The sequence below is a fragment of the Botryllus schlosseri genome, chromosome 11 (genome assembly GCF_051294905.1).
Source record: "Botryllus schlosseri isolate E-star chromosome 11, Bs_hap1, whole genome shotgun sequence".
Lineage (NCBI taxonomy): Eukaryota > Metazoa > Chordata > Ascidiacea > Stolidobranchia > Styelidae > Botryllus > Botryllus schlosseri.
In genome coordinates this window covers 18,280,595-18,307,572 of record NC_137246.1, presented here as the reverse complement: position 1 = coordinate 18,307,572, position 26,978 = coordinate 18,280,595, and the positions used below count along the sequence as shown (strand labels likewise).

Below are 26,978 nucleotides of genomic sequence, written 5' to 3'. Positions count from 1 at the left end.
TTAGGCAGCAGAGAGAAGATTGTACCACCACGACTTGGTAGAATTCGTGCTCTTCTACTAATATAGGGTTGAATCCAACTCAAGTTAAATCAAGATGTCCACAACAGCGAAAGTGGCACGAATAAAGCATACGAATACGAACTAGGCAAACTTTTCCTATGGATCAGCAAACCTAGAAGTATCTCGACTCGACCTAAATCCATGTCTCCGAGAAAGAGAAACATATGTAGTAGCCCAGATGGATTGTTAATATTATACAAACAGGCTGTTGCACTTGCGCCACTTGCACTTGGCACCTTGGCAGCAGATAAAGTGACCTGGACGTAATATTTCGATATGCACCTATATACGAACATCAATCCCATATTTCTGTAATTCTGACATCAAATACTTCCTTAGGTGCTCATGTAAACAGAACTTGATAATATCTAATGTGCTGTTAACAAATTTACATTGCTCTGGTTGAAGAAATTCGAAAGTGCCAATGTGCCATACGGGCATCCCTAAAAGACGGAACAGCGGAACCAACGGTGCTAACCAGCATGAAAATATGCCAAAATTCCGTCATTTGGCTTTTAAATGCGTCAATTGGCAACACTGGCAATAATTCCTCTCTCCCGCCGCCCCTCACTTCTGGTTACGAAACCAGTGTGCCCGAGTCCGGATTTTGAAATGCTCAAAATCCAAGTCCAACCTGTTTTTTCAAAATCACAATCCGGTCCGATCCGGGTCCGACATTTTTTTTCAAAATCACAATCCGGTCCGATCCAGTACCAACGAAAATAACCCATAATCCTGATCCTGTCCAATCCAAGTCCAATCCAATGCTCATCTCTGATGCACATCGATCAAGACCTTTCAGCGGGCCGCGTCATCCGCAGCACCCAGCTATCGTTGGCTATCAGTAACAAATGTGATATTGCTGAGTGCTGACAGTTGGTTTGGAATTTATCGAATGTTATTCGTGACGCTATGGTGTATTTTCATAAGCTTGACCAAGGCGACTGCTCAGCTCATATAGCGATCATTGATAAATGAATGTCATTCCAACTATACGTCCGCGCCCCTTATCTGCGGCAAAAAGGATAATGCAGACTTAACAAACTCATGTATATGTACCTTCCGTATTATTACGAGCTCCTTTCAGTTGACTTTTCACTTGCGATAGCACGTCCGGGCTCACAATATCCGAAAGCAGATGCATAGGCACTATTTCTTGCTCGTCGTCAGTATCCATCCTGTTTCTATCCGACTGGATGCTAGTCACGTGATCATAAGCAGACAATGAAGTCTGTTCCAGGTCTTGAGGAGTCTGTATATTGGAAATAAGTTGAAGGTAATAAGCCAGTTTGTTCAAAGTATCGGGCTACAGGCACCTGTCTCGTGTAGTTCGGTGACATAGGCATAGAAGTATAAAGTTCTTCGTCGGATGACGATGACTCACCGGGCTGCAACACTGCAAAATTTAGTCACATAAGACTTGCATTTGCATATGAACATGATTTCATCGACTAACGAAAGTATACAATGACACTTGGCACTCTCACGCTTTATTGTGAAAATTGTTATGACTTCATCGGTATAGGCCAGGGGTGGGCAAACTACGGCCTGCGGGCCGCATGCGGCCCGCAACACCGTTCTGTGCGGCCCGCGAGAGTCTAATGAAACTTTTAAAAATATTGATAAAATGCGTAGACCTACTTAAAATCGAAATAATGCAGGGACTTTATGAAACTTTTTCTTAATATATTTCACCATGATAATTCTAAGGCAGTGGTTCTCAAACTGGGGGGACGCGTCCCCCTTAGTGGCGTGAAAGCATCTGAAGGGGGTGCGAAGCTGAGCTCAACTAAAAAAATTTACATCCAATTCTTGGTTATTGCTCTGTACATAGTCTGAATTTCATTTTTTTAAATCTCTCATCCACAGTCGTAACCTTCCATGCCATCAAACTATCCGTTAGGTTTGCTAGCATCCTGGCCGCGTTTTGTGATATGACGATAAGGGGGGTGCCAAATCTTTCACCATCGTAAGGGGGACGTGTCATAAGAAGTTTGAGAACCACTGTTCTAAGGTTAAATAGGCTACTTCTTATCATATTTTTTATGTTTAATTAATGGGGCAGCAGCGACAGCCCGATTTCAAGGCCCACGAAGTTTGAAAGGTTTCAACTGCTAAACATCACAGAAATCCTATACGAGATTGACATAATTCGATTCACGAGTGTGATTTCAGATTGGCCACTCCAGTTTCAATTATTTCAGTGATGCTTATAATTTAACGATTAGCACGTGTCTTAGGTAGATTCGTTTTCTGTATGCGTAGAATTGGGGTATTCATATTTTATCTATACATAGTAGAAGCGTGTTTGAAGCTAACATGGTTATGACGTTGTCAGCAGTGTGTGTCTTGGAACTGAACCAAAAGTGGAGTTAGTAATTCTATGAACAGATCGCCGCTCAGTGCTCACAGATTTAAATTTAAATCCTGTTCTAAGAATGGGGACAACCGACTTTCATCTCGAAAGTTTTGACAAATTGGTTATTGAGGTCGACCAGCCTATACAATCTCGCCACTATGTTTCTGAAGCGTATACGATATCATCAAAAGCAATGTTTGGCACATATATTATCTCCCTGTCATCACTATAATCAAATACCAATATTGCAATTTGGTTTATAATCCCAATTTTATATAGTGCGGCCCGCGAATGGATTCAGATGTTGAATGCGGCCAGCGAGCTCAAAAGTTTGCCCACCCCTGGTATTGGCCAATGCTTATTTTTCGATAATTTAACTAGTTTCCTGAATGGTATTGACTGGCTTCTATTGAAATCTACTTCACGTCGTTGCGCTGCAGTGTCATTGACGTTTTCCTGTCCGATTTCGGATGTTGGCTCGCCGTTTCCATCATGGAGTTTAACCATGGTGCTGAGATCCGTAATTTCCCGAACGCGTTTTGGATCTTCCTGCTTGACGTTGCAATATCTACCACTGTCGTGCGGCGACATTGTGGTATTGTCAGACGTGGAATTGCGGGGGAACGATGTCGAGGTTATGCCAGACCCGGTGATATTTTCCAAGTCATCGTCGAATGACGAATCGTCAGACTCTGACCTCATCATGTAAATAGGTGTTATTCCACTCTCATACTCAAATTCTAAAGACTACTCCAACAAATTGCATTGGATAAATGTAACTATAGGGAAATAAAATAATGTAGCCTATGCGTTAAAATGTTTCAAAATTGGTCATTCATGAACATCGATGGAAAACACACATAATTCTTGGTGCTATAATCATTGAAGGTGTCACAATTTTCTTTCACTCATATGGACGACGTGAGGCACTGCCTCACTTGCCTCACCTGTACGCACGTTACTGATTCTGTTTTATACAAGATGGACTCATTGTACCGAAGTAAAAGCGACCAAGAAGTTGGTACGGCCATACATAATTTCATTGTCGATTGCCACTGCATGGATCGTCATTGTGCGTGCTGTGTAGTGTATACATTCATTTAAAACACTGCTTAAAACATGTTTGAACAAAATGTTCCTAGTGCTACCCAGAATTTGAGTAGAAAAGTGGCATGCTCCGTCACCGAGACACCAGTGACTCTGGCAAGGTCGAGTTCGACCGTGGTCGACTAAGGCACCCCTATTGCTAAGCGCCGATTGTTTACCAAGGATTGTCATCGCCCCCGCTTCCGCGTACGCCATAGTGGTTCTCATATTTGTTTGTATTCGTGGCGCAATTTCCGCTTTGAAGCTATTTTATAGCCCACCCCTTAATATATATTAGTAATAATATTGTAATAATAGTACTCCATGCAATGAACCAATGAATTTCAACTTTTTGCGCAAGAATGGCGTAAATTAACTACTGAAGTTCATCCTAGTCTGAATTTGCCAAACAATAAAGCTTTTTTAATGTCAAAATGTCAAAATCTTAAATATTTCGGTCCAAATCTTCCGTTTTTATCTCATAAACTAATCGCTGTACTTATAATTATAAGGGTAAATAATAAAAAAGGACATATTAGTGACATAGTAGTAGCAAGTGGTATCTGCTCATTTAACCTACAGTGTGGTGCTAATTTAGGACGATAGATATTAGCACCGTTCATAGATCTCATACTTTGCAAATAGTTCAGGCTAAATAGGGTTGCATTTAAAAACAAATGGTGTTTTAAGACATGTTTTAAACAAAGTGTTTTAAACAGTGTTTTTAAAAAATGCCTTTTCAAATTTTTTTAAAGTTGTGTAATTATGCCATATTGCGTAAAAACTTTCGAAGAAAACATGTAGTATGAGTCTGTATACAGAAGATTTGCACCCGATATAGTCAGCGTATACAATGTGGAATATGGTTGAAACTCTCGAAATCGCCGTCGGTTCCACAGCTATAACACGTAAATATAATGATCATTGGTACGGAATGGATGTTCTGATGATGATGACCGCCGACCGTAAAAATGTGGCATAACGATGTAGTCCTGGATAATGATTTTGTCGTCCGTTTATGACAGCGGTCGGAAGCCTTTTTGGTCAAAGGAGCCATATTTACCTTATATGTTTTCAATTGAAAATGAATATCCACTGATACGTCACAATTTTAAAAAACGTGACGTAATGGCTAAAAAAAACAATAAAAAACATGTTATAAATAAGGTTCGTGTGTTAAACATGTTTTTTAAAATTGATGTTTGTTTTAGATGCTACCCTTTCAGGCTATTGTTCACCTTACTCTCGATGCCATGCGTCAATTTCTGCGCGTCGAATTTTCCCTCACTTCCATTCTGGGGTTTTCATGAATTACGTTCATTCCAAAGAGTTCTGTGCCTCGCCCCAAAATGCTTCTGTCGCACCGTATTGGGCCATCGCGCATCGGTTGAAACCACCGGCGTAAGCGATGTTATACAAAGCCTGTAACGACAATGGGGCTGAGCTCGCCGACAGCTGAGGAGTCGTGAGTTTCAACGTCGGTCTACTGTTCATCACGGATGTCGAAACACAGCTTGCAAACTGCAAAACTGGAATCACTGACTACACCAACTATCCCAATGACCCCCCCCCCCCCGTCGTTGGCGAAGAACTGCGATACAGTGCGATGCCTGACTTGACTTTATTTCCCATAGCAAGACTATAGCAAGATTATAGCAAGACCGTATAGGGACGTTATTCGACTGCAACACGCTACTAAATACAAATACTACCAATTGGTTTATCACGTTATAGTGACAGTAAGCCAGCTGACACACGCTCAATTGTTCGCAACACTGTCTGTATCTACTCTATAGTTGTGCAATGTCGTAACTTCGAACAGCAGAGGTTTTCTCTGAGTTATCCCACATTGCTTCCACATTGCCACCCCATCCTTCCTTCTGTCTTCAGCGCCAAATCAGACCGTGCTCGATCCTAGCGTCCCTATTGCTAAGCGTCGGATGTTTACGTATAATGTTTGTCTTCGCCCCCGTATCCGCAAGCAATGTTTCACAATAGCCTACAAGAAAATGGGCCGGGCTATGGGCCGCTATCCACATTTGAACGAGATTTTGAAGTTTCTACTACTAACTTACTAAAGAATCAAAACAACATATTCGGTGTAGTTGACGAAGTTGTATAATCCACTGTCAACGACACTATAGAGATTGAGTACGAGTCAGGGCTGTATCATTCCTTGAAATATGAAGGTTTACCAGGGCGCCCCTCTCTTGCGTCGCTGTTGGTAAGACGTCCTTGCCCAGAGCCCAAGGAAAGGCCCGATAAATGACAAAAGAAAGGACAAGAATTGATGAGCGAGCAATGTGCCAAAAAGACAGCCCTTATATAGTATAAACTCGAACACCGTTGAATTTACATTTACATGTATGTAAGAATGTATGTAGACGGACATCCTCGTAAAAAGTTTATCGTGATAAAATGGCGGCGGCTCAGGAATCATGAATATAGTATTGGCCTAGAGTAAAATGACCGATGTAGTCGAAACACCATGAATACGAAGACAACGACAATTGATCGATTGGTTTGCGTCACACACTGTTGTCTTTAAAACACGCATCCGCGTGCGGCGTTTATTCAATAAGATCACGGATTAGCTCATCAACGAAGCTCTGACAACAGCCCCTGAAGCCTTGTATAAACAACAACAACAACAACAACTCACTACTGGCTTTTTAAGCAGTTCTATTTCTACTTCGAGCTGTTGATTTTGAAAAGCGAGTATAGTTCTTGTTCTAGTAGCGCATTTAGAAAATAAAATAGTTGTCGATAGGGCCGTAACATCACTTCGTCAGCCCCACCCCCCCCCCCCCCCATAGGGTGATAAACCGAACGTATGGGGGGCGAAGCCTGTACGTTGTTTACCGCTACTTATCATCTTCATTGGCTGTCCATTTAGTAAGTCAGCTTTTTTCGCCTAAACGCGCGAAGCGCGATAATTTCATGACTGAATCGGTCACTATGATCGGGAATTGCATCTAGACTGCTGTCAAATTTTATCCTCTCTCTGCTCACGTAATCTGATTTACCGGTAGAGCTAAGTGAGGTGTATTTGAAAAGGTAGGACCCCTCCATAATAATGATACATCTCCGGGTGTATATACCCGTTGGCAGGAACGAAACCGCATTTCGCCAGGCCCCCAGACAAATTTGAGTCTTGGGCTCCCATAGGGTGATAAACCATCCCCCATCACGTTGTTCGCTTTTGCCACGAAATTATAGTTGTACTGAGTAGTCAGCCAGCGCGAAGCGCGAAAATTTTCGATAATTCATGATAAAATCGGTCAATATGATCGGGAATCGCATATATATTGCTATAAATTTCTTGTCCTCTCTACTCACGTAATCAGATTTACCGGTAGAGCTGAGTGAGGTGTCTTTGAAACTGTAGAGCCAGTAAATAATAATTAAACATCTTCGGGCGGGCGGACCCGTTGCTATGACTTCGTTACATGATGTTATTTCGTGACCTCCTGTCTGCTGAGAATCGCCCAAGCGTAGTAAACTAAAAGATCACACGATTTCAAATTGGTATTTCTTCACTGGCATATAATTTTTTCCTACGAATGGTATTTGTCTTGTGAGGTTCAGATTGCCAAGACAGGAACATTCGGCGCCAGTCATTCAGACGCCTATGGACAGTTAAACCTATGTGTATTTTGAATATACAACGAAGTTTTCGGTCAACAGGAGTCCTTTTCGGCCAAGGTTTTCTCGCTGCCGATCGTTCTGGCACACTTCTTGGAGTCGCATGTTACAAGGCCTGAAACTTTATATGTCTTGGTTCGTCGTGGCGCGGTAATGGCCAACGCCGATATGCCCATTTCTATAAATCTTGCGTATATTTTTTTAGGGGAGGAGTACCCAACAATCAAAATATTTAGCAACATGAAATCACGCGGAGCGGGAAAAAAATTTGAAATAGTTGCATAAATTGTCAAAAAATACTCTATAATTTATGCTAATTCACGAAATAATTTTGGGCCCCTTCGAGCTCGCCCCCCCCCCCAAATTGGGGGGTTTGTGGTGCGGCAGCTACGGCCCTGGTTGTCGAACAATTATAGATAGCACGTGTCGTCGCTTGGCGTGAATCGTGATTCCAGTGTTCTATTGTGCGATGTTCTTGCAGCCATTGCTAGCTCAGAGTCACTACTAACAGTGGCGTAGTCATGGGGGCGGGTTTCGGGGGTCGAAATGCGTCCGTTTAAAATGCAGCTTCTATATCCATCATTCAAGGTTGTAACGACTCGAGTCGCAATTTGCCAAAACTGGGCATAGGGTTAGGATATGCCATACATCTCAGAATGCACCGCCAAAATCAACGCAGACCGACACGTTTTTTGCATAAAATCACTACTAGAGCAGACGCATCGACAATGACAACAAAGTCATTCAAGTGCGAGGTACATCTCGTATGCCAGTGTCCACAGCACCAGTATAGTACTCGCTGGTTGCACATTACTATCTGCTGCATTCCTATTGCCAGCTGCGTATCTGTAGCGACCATTTCGCCAGGCGCCAGAGTCGCATACCACGAGATGACTTTGTCGTGACTGTGGTCTAGTGAAATCAGGGTGTTACGTCACCGGGCTTCAACCTGACAGCGACGCTGTTTCTTTGGAACAATAAACTGTATTCAATCAAAGATAGTGTAATGGTTATGCGTCCGGCTTCTCGAGCGGTAGGTCGTGGGTTCGATCCCCGGTCGGGTCATACCAAAGACTCGAGAATTGGTATCCGCAGCTATCCTGCTAGGCGCTCAACAATCACGGATAGCATGGAGGAGAAAAAAACGGGGCGCAGACTAGATGACCTCATGGGGCCGTATCGCAACTCCGTCGTCAAAGCATCTCGATGGTGCCGGCGAAAAAGAATATCATCTCCCTCTCTCTCTCTCTCTCTATTCATTTCTTAGTTAAATATTTGATCTTATAGCGGAACAGAAGTCTATTCAAAACAGCTTTCGAATGTTTCTGTCGAAAATTCACCCTGATGGCAGCTTTCACGCCGGACACAACACCCGGGTTAAATCGCTGGTTATTATTCTGCTGCTCTCTGACCGCTTGCGGATTTTTGGGTCCACCGCCACGTTCTGGGGTGGATACCGCTACCTCATTCGGTTTCGACGAATCCACCGCATCGATAATATGCTCCTGTTGGCCGTCCTTCGACTTTTTGCGATAGGAGAGCGTTGCCTTATTTTGAGTTCGCGGTATCCGCCTGCCCATATTGTTATAGGCCTTGCTTGTGAGGTCCCCCCCACGATGACAGTATTGCAGGCAGAAGTCCCGGAATCGACACAGATTTTCTTTTATCCTCCAGGGATTGGGGAAGAGATTCATGGGAGGCGGTCGTACGACCTCGCGCCGAATGAATCGAATCCAAACAGAAGTCCTGTGGAATTTCCAAGCGATTTCTTCGTCCTCGCTCGTGTCTTCGTACGTCTTGCTCATCATCGCGATCAGCATGTTCAACATGACGATGATGGCCACCACGTGATAAGTAGCGACGAGCGTTCTGCCTGTTACCAGCAGAGGTGGTCATCAATGAAGTAATTATTTTTTTTCGAAGTACCATAGGGTTGCATTTAAAACAAATGGTTGTTTAAAACACTTTGTTTAAAACATGTTATAACCAGTGCTGTAAACAAAGGCATTTAAATGCCTTTTGTATTTTTAAGTTTTAAAATCTTGCCATAATTGTTTAAATACTTTCCAAAAATCATCTTGTATGAGCCTACGTACAATTACCACCCGATATAGCCGACGTTTACGATATGGGATGGTTGCAACCCCAAAAATATTCGGTTCAACAGCTATAGTACGTAGATATTTCGTCTAAGGAGCTATATTCACCCTATATTTTCAATTGCCAATGTCAATCCACTATGATGTCACAATTGAATATCCATGACGTCATTGCTTGTATGTCTGTTATTGTAACTTTTTGCCTGTAACTAACAATCTTGTGTGTCCGCTTTTTGAGTTCTGGAAATTGATTGTTTTAAATGCAACCCTAACTCCAAGTATTGGTTTCGCCTACTTGCAATGCTTTCTCAAGTAGTTAAGATTTTAGAACGCTTCCACTTGTACTGGGTAGTTGTTAGTAAATTTAGGCAAAGTTTTACCTGGAGCATGCAAATCTCGACTTCTATACTTGTACTTTATAGTACCAACGATAACTACTTTGACCAACTCTGTTCCTAGTGATGTGCTATACAAGAATATATACAATGGTGTAACTCAGTGGTTCTCAAACTGTGGTACGCGAGAGCTTTTTAGGTGCTACGCGAAGAGCGCTGCGAGTAATAATGTCATCCCTCAGATTGGCGAGGTTCTGCATAAGAAACAGTTGCAATTATCTCATTGAATGGCGCTTTCTTGCTATCCATTGGTGTTGCGGTATAGAACTGACAGGAATAACCAATAAACACTGGTACATTGAAGTAACATAAGTAATTCAGGTGGGAACGCCGTGTAGTGAAAAATAAGTCGGTGCTACGCGATGGGGAAAAGTTTGAAAAACACTGGTGTAACTCTTATACGAAAATTTTTGACAAATCAGTCTGTTTTGAGAATTTTGACTTTTTCTGCTTTATACTCAATAGTTTTCAGTTTTTAGGCAAACCCAGGCCTAGACTACTTACTCTTACTTGAAAATCTCTACTTGGGTGGATATTTACGCCGTTACTTTCTAATTCTTCTTGAGTACCAACGATAACTACTCTGACGACATCTGGTTACCAATGATTTTACATTCCGAGAGTAGTGAAATTAAAACACCCGTGATAAATCAGAGGTTACCAGTAACGAAGTACTTATACTTTTTCAGAGTACTCAAGTAGGTTTTCAGACTACTTCTACTTCTACTCAAACTGTTTTTTACGCTAAACTATACCTACTCTTTACGGTTTACTGTAGGTAGCAATTTTGGGAACGGTTTGCAACTCTTTTGTGACTGACATTACGATAACAAATGGGCGAAATAACCCCTTTATCGTGGTAATAGAAGCTATTTTCGAAACTTGTGCTATTTGCTGTGTCATTAGTCGTTTTGCGTTGTCGCGTGGGTGTATCTTGGAATTTTGAAGGTATTATCCCCTCCGGTTTACGATACCCTCGACTCCAAACTAGCCATTGCAGGCCGAACGAACATCTGCACAGGATCGGGTGCCATGATAATAGATTATGTGAACTGTGCGTACAGCCTGAATCCGTGGAACATTTCCTGCTAAAATGTCCGAGATTCACAATTAACAGACAATATATCATCGAAGCTGCCAGGAACAATGGCGTTAACATTGCGTTATCGGGAATTCTTACTAGCCCTTTCACTGAAACGCCTATTATAGAATTCGCACTACCGTCGAATCGAATAATTTAGAAAAGTATTGTTCTAGTCAAACTTTCGCTGGTGCACAACTACAAAGTAACAGAGCAGCAGTAAAAACCCATACCAACCCACCAATCAACACCTCGACCAAATCAACGTTTTAAAACTACTTACTTGGAATTGAGCAAAGATTCGCGACATAACTTCTATTTCTACTTGAGTAGCAATGCTGAATGATGTGACCATCCCTCTGTGATGTAGTTTACAGTTTACAATAGCGATATCTTACCGATGTATTCCGTGTATGCGTGTTTCCCATTGAGAGACATTTTGTCCAAGTCAAATAAGCCAAAGAGAGCCCAGAAAAGGTCGCCCATTGAATTGACGATGGACGTGAACGCAACCGCCTTCGTACTGCAGCTGTCCGTAGCATTCTGACCTTGAAAAGACATCACATTGCGACTTGCGATAATTGTGACGCAATTCGTCAGGGTCCCGCAACGTTTGAAAATTGTTGTTCGATTTGAAACCTACATTTTGCCCTGATGCTTACTTTCATTTCCGGAACTTCCGCATAGAAATCTGGATCCTTCTGCGGTACCGTAGTACCAATAAAGATCACTCAGCCCGAAAGCGAAGGCCCCCAATACAAGAGCGAACAGGCAGAGAAATCGGACGATGTCGGCCAGCATTTTACCGAGGGATATTTGTAACGGGCCTAAAAGAAATGAAAGTATAATTTTTCGAAAGTGGGAAAATACCGATCTCATATGAAAACAAGGTACTCAAGTGCTCAAGTAGAAGTACAAGTAACGTCGTAAATATCTACTGAAGTGCAAGTAGAAGTGTCAAAACTACTCTAAGTTGAAGTAGAAAATAATGGTCTGAAAGGTACTAAATAAGTGATTTCAAAACGTAGATTTTGTCAAGGGCTCGCACACTTTTAGCAGTTAATCGGCGGTGATTATTTTTGAAATTGCAAGGTGCTTCTTGGCGACCTACGCAAAGCGATCGATGACACTACAAATACGTGCAATGTCGAAAATAAATTCAGTTACCGTGGTACGAGGGGTATTTCCCACAGTCGATATAAAAATTTATCTCATAAAGAAGATGAAAACATACCTTAAAACTACTTTCTACTTTACTAAATTCCCAATCTAAAAACTCAGTAGCTTTCCCTGAAAGTAAGTACTGTAAGTGAATAAGGAAGTATAGTATGATAGTTGAGTTAGCCTACTCCGAAAAAGTCGAAATACTTTGTTACTGACCAACTGAAGAGCAATTTTCAATCGAGCGTGACATGTTAATCTCTACTGTAGAAACTATGTACTTATCGCAGCATACGGCTGTTATACTAAATACTAGGTGTGTTCGACATCCCCTTTCACAAGCATATAGGGAGGCCTTTATGGTATGCTATTGCGTACATTTTAATAATCTCACCCAGGTAGCGGTCGGCTCTCATCAAACCAAGAAATCGTAGAAACAGGAAGACGTATCCAACAGCCTGCATTCCTTCTCCTATCAACCTTGGCTCATGCGGTCCCCACCTGTACCTTTTGATGTGTTCAGTGTCCGATTGCATCACGGCATCACATATTCTGTCATATTGTGAAATTGCAAGAGTAACTGTCGTCAGTTCACAAATGTACCATATCCGGCATTAACCTTATCACCATGCTTGCAGAGAAGAGTGTAAGCAAAATTAAGTCAGTATAGTTCCAGATGTCGCGAAGGTAGGCTTTGAAGCCTCTGCTCAGGCATTCCTGAAATTCCTGAACCCATTTGCCCATAATCCATAAGAATATAAACCATTCCAATGTAGTGACTGGTTGTCCTGAAAATATTGCGGGTAAGCAGCACGAGGCGCGTGTATATAAAAGACATGGGTGAGAGATTGAGGTGTCACAACACGACTGTGACGTCAGCGGAAGATCGGCAGTTTCTCAACCTTTACAAATTTGCGCGAATATCCACTATTCAAAGTGGCCAGTTATGACACATAGGCCCTATTCTGTAATGCTTACCTAGTTTATCGAATTCTACCTCTCGCACTAGAATTTTTAATAGCAGTAGAAGCGCAAACACAATATCAGACATCATGTGGCAATAGAATGAAACCACCGGTAGCGTAAGTAGTTCTGTAAAGAAACAGATATCAAAATCAAATTTTTTTATTTAATGATGTCATACGAACCTCCGAGCGGGCTGTTGGGGATGAATATGTAAAAGATTGATAGAATCGGAAACAGCAGTCCAATGCCGTACGCAAAGAGATTATTCCGTAATAATGGCAGTGAGCGATAACGCATGTGCGATAGGGCGAGCTGGAATGGTGGTTTTACGTTGACGATAGGAATCACGAATTCCGTAAAGAGTCGCGCACCTGAGACTGTTGATGAGTGACAAATCGTATCAACTGTTCCTGACCAGCTCGTTCCAATAGTTCAAAACTGCTCAAATACTTCCATCTCTCCTGCTTGGCGCCGTCGATGAAAGTCACTATTTGGTCTTTCTTCTTTACTGCCGGCGCTGGTCTTTCGAATTGAAATAAATCAGACAGCTCGTCAGACGAGCACACCTTTGATATTATTAGGCTACATTGTAAATATCGATGATTAAAATGAATTTAAATATACACTCACAAAATCCAGAAGAGAGCACATGTAATCTTCGTATTTACATCGCAATTCTTTATAGAAATCGCTGAATTCGTGTTCTTCCTTAGCGAATTGACGCAATTTTTTTACTTCCTTGAGACAATACTTCATGGGGTTCATGCGATTCACCTAAACGTTTATGAAAAATAGACGAAAGATGGAATCAGACTCAGTTTTATTGACATGTGAGGGGTCCTGGTCATATTCGACTGTTTGACTATGGTGTAGGCCTATACAGCAGATGGTTCTCACGCTGAGGACTAATCTAAGTAGACACGTTGCCACCTGAGCGTAATGTGTATTCTACAAGTCGGAATCAGTCTGACTTGCGTGCACACTGCGTTATTGAAAATACACGAAAGCTAGAATTATTCTCGGTTTTTACGACACAGGCGTGATTATATTGACTGAATATCTCGATCTTATAAGGACATTTAATACAGAAGGAGTTTTCTTGCCTCCGATTTTAACGTGATATATGCCGGCTGGGCACGGGCAAGAAGAATCATTCTCCTTTCATTAGCGGATTCCCACGCTACTTGTATGCCATCGCTCCAATCTTTCACCTCCTGCCAAGCGACCGGAACATATTTACTTGCACAATTCGATGACATTCGAATTACTTACCGTTAACCGATGACCATATTCGTGAAGTATCGACAGCATCCTGTAGTTATTTCTGTGAGCAGCCATAAGCATCGGCGTCATGCCGATCTGGAAATGGTAATTTTCCGTTTCGATCTTGAGATTCGTGCATCCATCGTAAGCAAGAATGAGCTTCAGGCCTTCCATAAAGTCGGCTTCAATGACATGAAAGATACTCAGTCCAAGGTCAACCTGCGCGAAACAACCACGGGTCTTGAATCCACTTCATCGTATCACTATGAGTCTTTGGAGACTAATGCATACTGACTTTGCATCTCAGCAAAGCAACGGGGACGACGTAGGGAGAAATAGTGGACTTAGCATACGTCACAGGTGACATACAAGAGTGATTTCGATGACGAAGTAATAAATAGACTCAAAATTATTGAAATTAGAGACCCTATATATTCAGTCATTGGTAAATTCGCACTGTCCGATTTAAATTTATGCTTATCCTCACAAGGAGAGTCACTACACAATTCAGAGTTCAAGTATTATACACTTACTCCATGTTCTAACAATTTCCTCATCATGCACTCGTCCATCATATCGATTGCGATGCGTAGCGCTGATTTACAGTCCTCGGCAACAAAGTTTTTGTCAAATTCATTGAAATCCGCACTCTTGATGACTTTGCTCATGCTGAATAAAGCGTCTATTTCGCGAAGCATCCCCCGACGAACCAAAGTCAGATAGAATGTGTTGATGTTTTCTCCGCTGATGCGAAAACAGTGAGAGTTCATTTGAAAAGCTTGTTAGCATTTACTATTCGTATGTATCTTATCGTATGTATCGGAATGTAATTAAGTCCATTGACGGATTCGAGGTCTGCAGAGGCCCATAGGCCTACACTGTTCTTTATAACATTATATTTTGTGAACGTGTCGAATCTAAACTCTTAATGAGTGAGGTGTCACCAGTAGGGATGGTGTGAACCTCTGAAAGGTTCAGGTTCGTGTGAACGCGAACCTTTTTGAAAGGTTCTTTGTGAACGCGAACGTGAACCTCATGACGTCACGTGACGTCATATTGCTAATTCCAACCCTGCATTTCAGTGAAGTGCAAGCCTATATTAATGTACACGATACCTAGCGACGACTCGGGCCACATAATGCGACAATGCTGAAGTACATATTCACGTTTTAAACGTCGCCAAATGTATCAACTGGGGCAATCAAATGATATAATACTCCCATAAAATCACTATCTTTCATCGCTTTGCTGGCAATTTCGACGAGGACTTCCAAGGGAATATAAGCTTACGCCTTAACGGTCCAGGCCAGACCGGACAATGTATTCGGCGTGTGAGTATTGCTACGTATATATCGAGCAGAGTGTAAAACGGGTTTCTGTACGTGCTGTACCGATTTTACCTTAACAAGTTATACAGCAGTAGTCAACACCCCAATCACACGGATTTGGTTTTAATGATACAATAAACATATGAAATCAAGATTGACCACGAACGCCTGCTAGATTTTTCACATCGACAATGATATCAATTTCGTAGATTGGTTGAATAGACATCATTCGCCGACTACCTACATGTATTGTATTTTGCTCTTAATGTTGCGTGATTGCGGGTCAAGCTCACAGCAGAGAGTCACTAAATATTCACAAACGGAAAGCTGGATATTTCGGGCAAACTTTTTTACCAAAACAGGTAAAAATTTTGAGATTGGCGAGGTGTATGCTCGTTTAGTGTTGATTTTTTTTATGCTGCCAGCGCCATGCATAGAGTGGCTCAAAGTTGAAATGCAATAAATTTCAACCAAAGATGTTAAATTGAAGTGAAAATAGTAATATAGGAAAAAGGTTCACAGTGCAGAACCTACCAAGGTTCGTTTGTGAACGTGAACCTCTAAATTTCCGAGGTTCGCACACCGAACGCGAACGTGAACCTCACGTTCACACCATCCCTAGTCACCAGTATAGACTGTGTATTTTTCCTTTTTATCATAATTAAACTATAGATGAAGTGATTAGATATCGCGGATATCGGGCTTTGCTGGAATCCGACATATATGCGTTGACTTTATCGTTGGTATTACAGTAATACTATTGAAAAACATAACGCGCAGGTATGGACGTGTGTGCGTACTGCGATAATCTTTTTGGTCAGAATGGGTATCTGATTTGTCGAAAGTAATTGTCAATAAATCATCTTCATCCTATTGATAATGATATCTGATTCACGCGCTGCACCAGCATTAATGAACATCAGACTTACTCAGGAAGACTGGCGATGCATTCGCGCACTTTCCAACCGGCCTTTATTTTGCTGGCTTGTGCCCTGTTAAGCAGACTCTTTTCCGTCTGCATTTTCTTCCTCATCTCCCATAGTTTCGCCGGACTCGGTTCGACAGGCGTCGACTTAGACCGCCTGTCTGAAGAAACAACAGGGTATAGGTTACCTCGAATACTTCCGCAACCCACACCCATCAATCGGTGCTCTATCAGTAACGATATATTATATCGCTAAGTGATTATGCGAGCAGTTGGTTTGAAATTTATAGAATTGAATATTATATTCATGTTGAAATGAGCCCCAAAAGAACTCTTATATCAACAATCGGATCACAAGATATGACGTCACCAGCATGAAATGTCGAATACGAGAGCGTTCAACGTACTATTTTTAGATGATACAAGAACTCTTTTTGTTGACACAGCCTTGGCTGGTGTATTTTGATAAAAATCGACTCCAAGGCACACAAATGAAAGTGTGAACGACCCTTTCCGAGTATGCGAAATCTGTCGTCTCGATAATTTTTCGCACAGTCGGGATTATCCAACAAGCGTTTGCCAATTGCTGAATTTATGGCCTTTGATTGTTACGCATCAATTTTAAGCGGATGAGTTAAGGGTGAGCTTTTCACCTAGAGTGTTCTAATGAATCTAGGCACATGCTGGTTTATGCGTTCCTGGTCCCATTGCCACTCGATTTGAAAAACAATTGATTTCTGCGGTCAGTAAGTGTTACGACACAGTCAAAACCAATGTGATTTTAACGATTACACAACTGCCTCCTTCAATACGCAAAGAGGTGCTCCCTGCACTTCAACAAAGTAATGTAGTGTACGAATATAAGTGCAGAGGTGGTCAGTAACGAAGTACTTCTACTTTTTGAAGTACTTGAAGTAGATTTTTTCTACCCACACTACTTTTTAAGTAGTTATGATTTTAGACTACTTCTACTTCTACTTGACAGTTTTCAGTTTTGTAGGCACAAATAAGCGTAAAATACCTACTTACTTACTTACTTGTGAACCACCACTTCTACTTCTACTTGAGTAGAAATTCCGGCGTTACTTCTACTTCTACTTGAGTAGCGACGGTGACTACTTTGACCACCTCTGGATAAGTGCCACTGTGATTGTGGCTACGTGGGGAAAACGTCCAAGCGTTTGCAGGAACGCATAAACCACCATGTGGCTAGATTCATTAGGCACGCTCGGTGAAAAGCTCACCCTTAACTCATCCGCTTAAGATTGATGCGGAACAATCAAAGGCCATAAATTCTGCAATTGACGTCATATTTTGTGATACTATTGTTGATATACGATATTCTTTTGAATTCTCTACTAGTTGCTGACGATTACCCCTGACGAGTGTCAGCCGAAAATATTCGGGGTTATTTCAATATGAATATACTATTCAATTGTATATTGAAGTTCTGTACCTCCAAGAAGCTTGTCAATTTATAGAATGGTGTTCTGTAACGCTATGGGGTAAAGTCTAACAAGGCCATGTCCATAGCGATCATTGATAAATAACCAATATTCCAACTTCAACGCATATTATTATCTCGCCCCTTATTCTTGGGGAAGTCCGGAGAAATATAGATTTAACAAAAGTGCGTGTATGTAGCCTACCTTCCTTGTTGGTACGAACTCCTTTCAGGTGACTTTTGACTTGCGATAACACTTCCGGATTCACAATCGTTGACAGCAGCTGCATGGGCACTATGTCGTGCTCGTCGTCAGTATCTAACCTGCTGTTATCAGACTGGATTTGATTCACATGGTCGTGCCGTGCAGACGATGAAGTCGGTTGCAGGTCACTCGGCGTCTGTATGTCGGAAACAAGTTGAAGGTTATAAGTCCGATTTGTTCAAAAGTGTATAACTGGCGGTACTTGTTTCGTGTAGTTCCTTGGCATAGGCATAGTTGTATACAATTCTTCTTCTGATGACGATGATTCACCGGGATGCAACACTGCAAGATAGTCACATACGAGTCACGCACTGAGCACTGGTAATGTTGCTGCATTTGCATACAAACGTGACTCAATACAATAAACAAATATCGCACTTGACACTCTAACACGTTATTGTCACACTATAATACGACTTCGTATGTATATATTCTTACTTTTCGAAAGTTTTGCTCGTTTCGTGAATGGTATTGACTGGCTTCTATTGAAATTTACTTCACGTCGGTTTGCTGTAGTGCCATCGACTACGTTTTCCTGTCCGTTTTCAGATGCTGGTTCGCCGCTTCCAACCAGTTTCTCCACAGTGCTGAGATCCGCAATTTCCGGACCGCGTTTTGAATCTTCCTGCTCGACATTGCCCTTTTTACCACTGTCGTGCGGCGACCTCCTAGTATTGCTAGACGCAGAACCGCGGTGGAACGATGTAGATGTCATGTAAGATCCTTCAGTATTATCCAGCTCATCATCGTATGACGATTCGTCAGATAAAGAGCTCATCTTGTGGATAGATTTGGTTTTTCAATGAATGTCACTATTCCTCAAATCCTATATAGGCCTCTCCTACAAAATATATCGGACGAATGTAACTAAGGAAATAAAAATCAGGTGCTGTTGTAAATATATATTATCCTGTATGTTCCATAACCATACATCGACTTTGTCTTTTTTCCTACCAACGAATGCCTGAGAAGCCACAAATATTTCCGTTGCGGTATCATTGGCCGATGGATCTTATCCTTTTTAAATCGTATTCGCCAGAATCGTGGCGACCCAATATTGGGAGGTCATATTGATAGATGAACTGCGTGTATTAGGCCTAATGCTTGAAACTATCTCGATTTCTATCGTCACGATACCGTGCAAATATCAAAACTAGAAGCTTACAGGAGCATAACAACTTGACAACTCAATCTCGTCGAAATAATGTTTTCGTGTACGTATAGTTCGTATATATATATGAGTAGCTTATATATGACAAATGCTGATTATGCGCGAAAACGCCTATGTGATATACATAGCGTCCGCCTCGGTGAATTTCCGATATGCGACAGTGCGTGTTTTGTCAGTATTATTCACAGCTATTGTAAGTAGCATTTAATTTCGAAGATATTCCACGCGGTTTTAATCGAGATGCTTCTCGTATGTTTAAATAGGAAGATAGTTGAATTTTCACTTCCTAACCAAAACGTCGTTGCGGTAAGGGCTAAGAACCAAAGGTAGTCAAACTAAAATGCACTCAGAAATCTTACAATGCAAACGAATTTGACCATTCATTTAGCTAACACCGTTGCCCAAGATAATGATACAGACCCGATGCTAAATCTATTTATATCATGCCTGCCTGGACGCCTTGTAATGTCGAGCTACGTTCAATTCACTGTTAAAGTGTTCAGCTCTCTAAACATTGTTAGTGCGCACTGCGCAATGTGCGCATTCGATGTGCAACGAAATTTCATACTTGAGCTAAGGCAAAAACACTGAGCTAGGGGAAATTCAAGTACTAGGTTAACCTTTGTGATTGATGAATATATAACGTTAGACCTGTCATATGCTTCGGAAGTCACCTGGTTTTGTATGCTGTCAATCACACGGGTCAGACAAGGAATTGCGATCGAGGAAGTTTCCTGCTAAGCATTCAGCACAGACACTATAATCCAGACATTGATAGTCAAGGAAAATGCGGAAAAGAATCTGCTATACCGGATCACCATATTGTTTAGAGTTGGTGCGAACCCATGAAAGGTTCTGGTTCGTGTGAACGCGAACCTTTTTGAAAGGTTCTATGCGAACGCGAACGTGAACACGAGGCTATATATAATGTAGCGAGACGTCATATTACTAATTCTAGTCCTGCATTTCCGTAAAGTGCTATATTTACGTACAACGGTACCTATACTGACGACTTAGCCAAAATATGCCATAATGATGAAGTACATGCTGACTTTTTAACCATCACCAAATGCATCAACTGGAATAATCATACCTTATAATAATTCCATAAAATCAATATCCTCCGTCGCTTTGCCAACAATTTCGACGAGGACTAGCAAGAGAAGAAAAGATAGGTTAGACCGGACAATGTGCAATTCAGCGGTTCTCAACCTTTTTCACATCGCGGATCGGTAAAATTTCAAAGAAAATTGGGCGGACCGGTAGTCCTTCAACATTGAAATCTGTAGCCTATACGCTCACGCGAACGCCTGATTAGTGATTACTTGATTGATTACTATCAACGTTTGACCGTGATGTTGGTTGCGTCTTATGAACTGCTTTTAGGCAGCGCACTTTTAGGATTCGTGCTACTATAGCATCATTGTTGATTTTCGCTATTTTATAAAAGAGTCCGCGGGTCTACTTGTTTACATGCATTTGCGAGCAAACGTTTTCGACCATGAACATGAACAATCTAACTGACGCTCACGTGCATTATTTCCCAAGGGGTTTTACGTCTGACATGCAGCCAGAGAACTTGTGACAACTTTGATGGACCACAGATGTATCATTGACTTGAACAGTTATTGAAGTACATTAATAATCCAATAAATACTGTTTTTGGTCTCTATACTTTAAACTTGAAGGTTACGTTTTATTACTTGTATCGGTGGATAAATACGCGCAGTGGCGGCTCGTCCTATAGGGCAACTGGGGCATTGCCCCACCTAAAATTCTGTTCAATAACAATTCTTTACCATTTATAGACGCACAACAATCTATATATACCGAAATCACAGCGAAAATCGTATTCTTCTTGTCCTTTCGCTTGTAAATGCCCATATATAGCGAAGTCTCTGCGAAAATCGAATTCTCTTCCGTGTTTTCGCTTTGCGAATGCTTAGCCGGGGCATGCCCCGGTAGCGCTCATAACAAGCTTTCACTGTCTATTCTCTCAAAGCCGCGCACAATAAAGAAACGGTGATTTACTCTCTCCTATTCATAAAATTACCGAGCAACCGGGGCACAATAGGTCTGTGCCCCTAAGGTGTGATGTAACAATCGTATCTATATCTGAACTCGGTTACCGTCATATGCGTTTAGTCGACCTTTGCTGGTATAGGTCGATTTTGATGGTGTTTCACCAGAGGTGGTCAGTAACGAAGTACTTCTACTTTTTCGAAGTACTCAAGTAGTTTTCCTCTACTTCTGGTACTTACTCAAGTAGATCTGAATTTCACTACTTCTACTTCTACTTCATAATATTTTGTGATCTACTTACTTACTTTTCGCTATTTTCAGTTTGTCAAGTAGAAGTAGTTTAATCCTCCAATCCGGAAGATAGCCTGAGAAATTTCGGGGCTGCTTTCACGGAGTATCACGGAGCTTTCACGGAGGAGAGTTAAGCCTAGAATTTTGGTCGCGCTTCGCGCGCAGTCAATGCGGAGTAACTAGTATGATTTCCCGTAAGTATCAGTGAATATAATTTGGGTAGCGGGTTGGCGTGGATCCGTTCACACCGCATTGTCACCCTTCGCCATATCAAATATTTCATCACAGAATATATGGCTTATCATAATGTTTGAAACTGATGTTTCGCAATCTAACATTTACTTATCATATCGTAATCTAGCTGTCCATGGCGTGTCCTAATCTTGAAAAATGGACTCTGACTTTTCTTTAGTTTTAGAGCTGTTTTAGCATACCAACCAGAGGTGGTCAAAGTAGTCAAGAAAGCTACTCAAGTAGAAGTAGAAGTAGCGACGCAAAAATCTACTCAAGTACAAGTAGAAGTACTTCTTACATAAGCAACCTAAAACTACTTGAAGTAGAAGTAGAATTTGCTGGCTTCAAATCTACTCAAGTAAGTAAGTAGTTTTGAAAACGGTCATAATACGTTTGCATGGACTTTCAAAAGCTGCAAATTGAACTATGAGGAGGGTGCAGAGAGCTTCATGTACAATGCATATTGATGCATCACAGAAGGTATAAATTTCCGACAGCATGAGCATTCGACTGAATCATGAGATGTAAATGATTGTTTTGCTATGGAAATGAGATACTAGCCCTTTGTTTACTAAAACATCCCGTTTTAGAAAATGTCATGGCATGTTCCCTCACGCATATTACCGCCTTTAATTTAGTCGAAGAGCAATACGGAGAAGTTGTATGGATACGATGTTAACACTTTGCGCGATTCACGATGATAAAAAAATATGGCATAATGTTAAAATGACATATAGTGTAATTGTATCATAGGAAAATAGACGGCGATGCTACACTTGCTTTTAAACGTAAACATATATGTTCTCCAGACAAAAGAACTGAAACTAATTAGAACTCCAAGTAATGATACTGCGAGTTGCGAACGACAACTTCCAATAATACATCAGAAAAGCGGAAAATGTATTTTATGCCTTTTGTCGTGACAGTTTTAACGGTGGTCTGTTAAAACAGATCTAACGTTCAAAAAGTCAGAGCCCACTTTTCCAGATTAGGGCACGCCATGGGCTGCTAGATTACGATATGATGGGTAACTGGTAGATTGCGAAACGGTAGTTTCAAACGTTATGATGGGCCATATTTACTGTGACGAAATATGTCATATGGGCGACAATGTGGTGCAATGCAACCTGCAACCTAAATAAGATTCGCTTTCGTGAAAACATATTTGTAACTCAATATCTACTAGATGTGAAGCGCGACGGAAATTCTGGGTGTGACATAAATTTTCTTAAGATTGAAATTTAAAACTCCGTGAAAACAGCCCGAGAATTCCCCAGTTTCTCTTTCTAATTGGAGGGTTACACTACTTCTACTTGACAAACTGAAAATAGCGAAAAGTAAGTAAGTAGATCACTAAATATTATGAAGTAGAAGTAGAAGTAGCGAATATTCTATCTACTCGAGTAAGTACCAGAAGTAGTGGAAAACTACTTGAGTACTTCAAAAAAGTAGAAGTACTTCGTTACTGACCACCTCTGATACCAACCTTCGAAACTTTCCGGACTAAAGACATTAAATACATGTTCCGTTTTTAGATTTATATTTCACTTTCAATCCCCAGTACCATATATTTTGATTTCTAACTAATATCAGTTTCTTTTGTTTGAATAACGTACATGTTGAAGTATAAAAGCAAGTGTAGTAATGCCTTCAATTTCCAGAAATAAAGCTACACAATATAGCATTTTTACGGTCCACCATATTTTCTATTAACGTTTACTAATCGCACAATGTGTTTACATCGTATCCAACACACCATCTCCGTATTGCTCTTTGACTAATTATATGGGGGAGTGCGCAATACCATGATATTTTCTAAAACGTGCTGTCTGAGTAAACAGAGGATTAGTATCGCATTTCCATATCAATACTATCATTTTCATCCCATGATGTGGACGAATGCTTATATCCTTGTGCTATCGAAAATTGGATACCTGCTGGTATGCATCAATATGAATCAAGCTCGTCACCTTTCGGATAGCTCAATTCGTACCTTTTTACAATCCATGTGAACGAATTAGAATCGTTTTCACAACTACTTACTTACTTGAGTACTTTTAAAGTGAGTCAATTATACTTTTACTTCAAGTAGTTTTAGGTTGCTCATGGAAGAAGTACTTCTACTCGTACTTGAGTAGATTTTTTCGTCACTACTTCTACTTATACTTGAGTAGCTTTCTTGACTACTTTGACCACCTCTGTGTTTCACACCATGAAAACTCTTGAAACTTGGTATGTCATGTCGTGATGGTGGTATTTAACATTGCCCCAAGTTTCAGGGTTTCTACTTAAAGTTTAGGGTAGTAATTCCGTTTCCGAAGTTGAGTGTGTGCTGATCCGTCATGTATCGCAAACAGATTTTACTCAAAAGCCGGTATTGGTATCCATTGATTTTGACGATGTTCAATACTGAGATCGGTTATGACATTTGGCACGGTAAGTCGTAATATTAGTATCGAACGCTGTACCAAGTTTTAAGTTTGTCACTGAACTATGTTAGTGGTAATTTCGTTTTCTAAGTCGAGTGAGAGCTGACTCGTCATTTATCGCTAACAGATTTTACGCAAAGCCGGTATTGGTCTCTATTGATTTTAACGATGCTCCTTACCTAGATCTGTCATGAGCTTTTGCACGGTGTGTTTTGATTTTAGTATCGAACGCTGTGCCAAGTCTCAAGGTTGACACTCAATGATTAGGGCAGTAATTTCGTTATCAAGGTCGAATATGGTAGAGATGTGCTCTGATCTGACACTTTAGCCTACAACGCGTTGCGGATTTCCCGCAAAAGCCGGTGTATCTGTGGTAACGTTAACTGTGTTCCATACTGAGATAGGTGACGAGATGATGATATCATTCTCATTTGCATTCAAATATTTACTTTGATATTATATTCTCCAATGTCAATTTCACCGTGAAATTGTGGCCTTCAAGCCATTTGCTTACAACCCCCTGTCAAGCGCGATAGCTATTTCGTTTTCGATGGCGGCTAACAGCTGATCACTTGATCAGCCTATTCCTCAGTAAATTTTACGCAAAATTCGGTCTGTTCGCATTAATTTTAACAGTGTACCATACCGAAAAGGGCCATGAGGCTACTTCTCGATGATGTCATGTAACAGTGTACAAGTTCACGGCTTTCATCCAGTTATATATTCGGTAATATATTTTCCAAAGGCGATTTCGCAGCAGACCTATAGACAGTAATAAAGCCATATGTGTCGTGTTACAGTCTCCAGTTTCAAGGCCAAAATCTCCTATGCTGTACCGAGACCGAATTTCCGAGGCTGCTATTCTTAGTTCTTCAGAATGATGTTTTGGATTCAATATGACAGACCCAATGTATGAGATAACAATTGCGTATGTGTCCGAACTCGTTGACCTTTCCAATTAGGCTTACGCAATCTCTCGAGTTATAGTCATTTCCATTTCTGCAGATAATTAGTCAGGTCTAGTGCGAACATGAACCGTGTTGAATCTTTGTTCCGTACGCCGTTTACGCAGTTACCACACTTCAAGTCACAGCTCACCGGCAGACCTCTCGTGGCACATACGTTAAAATCACTGTTGTCGGGAAATTCATGTTACCGTAACATCATTAAGTTACTTGTTTACGTTGGAAAACGCCATTGTGACGTCATCTTGATAAAAAGTCGCTTGCAGCCCTTGCCCCACCACCCGATATTGTCACGAGCCGGCACTGAATACGCGATCGATTCAGGAATCCGGCCCGCCAAGTACTCAATTGTCCCATATCCGGACCGCCGACTGGAGGAGTTGCCCGCCCCTGCTCCACGCAAAATTTAAAGTACGCAGCCGTTTATTTGCACTTATGGTAAGAGATGGCATTTTTATGGATTTGTCCGTAATCAAGTTCATGATAGTGTTCATGTAATTTTACGGTAAAGTGAGTCTGTTGAGTCGAGGTGAAATTGTCTTACCCAGATAAACGTGCTACCGGCGAGAGTCGATTACCGTCTACCGCGCCGAAGGGGGTAAAATTAAAGTCGGATTAACCGACTACGCGAACTCGAATGATAGGCTATTCTTTTTTTCGACAATGCCGAAAGAAGAGGCGTTTCGGGGTTGGACCATCAAGCTATACTTGCCGTGCTACCTTGCTCATTTCCCAACACCAATTTACCTACTACGAAATACGAATACCATGCAGTGCAAGAAAACACCTTGTAACAGCGACATCTGGCCATCCACAAAATGAATGAATCGTAAACGAATGATCGAGCAAACCGCTCGGTTAGCGAGCGGCTCGTACTTGTCGCTCGCATGTCTTCATCGTGGAAGGCTTGAACTTCATGTCAAATCGAATACATTTCCAGGCCTATAATGTTACCTCACGAAGTTCTGAATCAGTTTGAAATTCGATGTTTTATTTATTTTATCATTGGACAAGCCTTCAACATCTTGCATCTTGAAATCAAGGTATAAAATTTCAACATACCTGACGGACCTTCAGAACAGACCTCGCGGATTGGCGGTTGAAAACCACTGTGCTAAGGCGACAACTAAATTGATACTGATCAGAGTGAAAAACGATTTTTACACTTGCTGCAGATAGTACCTCAACACAACGGTATAGCTAACACTCCAATCGGACGGATTTGTTTTTATAATACAATAATATATAGTATATAGACTTATTCAGGCCCGTAACTGCCGCACCCCAAACCCCGCAATTGGGGGGGCCCGAGCTCTAAGGGGGCCCAAATTATTTCGTGAATTAGCATAAACTATAGAGTATTTTTTTAAACTTAATGCAACTTTTTCAAAATATTTTCGCGCTGCGCGCGATTTCATGTTGCCAATTATCTTGATTTTTGGGTACTCTTCCCACAAGAAAAAATACGCAAGATTTATAGAAATTGGCATATTGGCGTTGACCATTACCGCGCCGCGACGCACAAAGACATATAAAGTAGGCTATGTAACACGCGACTCCAAGAAGTGTGTCAGAACGATGGGCAGCGAGAAAACCTTGGCCGAAAAGGACTGCCCTAATGCTGACCGCAAACTTCGTTATATATACAAAATACTGTCTTGGCAATCTGAACCTCACAAGACAAATACCATCCCGCATGGAAAAATTATATGCTACTGAAGAAATACCAATTTGAAATCGTGTGCGTCTTTTAGTTTCGTAGCCTGCGTTTTGGCGATTCTATATTTCT

At 41.3% G+C, this 26,978-nt stretch overlaps 1 protein-coding gene across 11 annotated transcripts in view; it reads right to left on the bottom strand.

Moving 5' to 3' along the window:
• Window positions 1-22,449, bottom strand: part of LOC145450056 (short transient receptor potential channel 4-like) — a 41,847-nt gene extending 19,398 nt beyond the window's left edge. For 7 of the 11 annotated variants that reach the window (XM_080328514.1, XM_080328518.1, XM_080328520.1 and 4 more), the window contains exons 1-3: window positions 18,516-22,443; window positions 1,377-1,456; window positions 1,120-1,312 (exon numbers count right to left, since the gene is read on the bottom strand). In XM_080328514.1, coding sequence (XP_080184640.1) covers window positions 1,120-1,312; window positions 1,377-1,456; window positions 18,516-18,855 — 613 coding nt within the window. In that variant the 5' untranslated portion in view covers window positions 18,856-22,443. Of the gene's footprint in view, window positions 1-1,119; window positions 1,313-1,376; window positions 1,457-2,844; window positions 3,586-7,034; window positions 9,024-11,123; window positions 11,274-11,387; window positions 11,553-12,280; window positions 12,439-12,505; window positions 12,675-12,864; window positions 12,979-13,034; window positions 13,165-13,223; window positions 13,419-13,482; window positions 13,627-13,955; window positions 14,067-14,124; window positions 14,335-14,648; window positions 14,860-16,372; window positions 16,530-18,017; window positions 18,214-18,279; window positions 18,360-18,515 lie in introns of those variants that run through there. The other 4 variants (XM_080328513.1, XM_080328524.1, XM_080328521.1 and 1 more) reach the window with 4 other exon arrangements.
• Window positions 22,450-26,978: the final 4,529 nt, after the last annotated feature.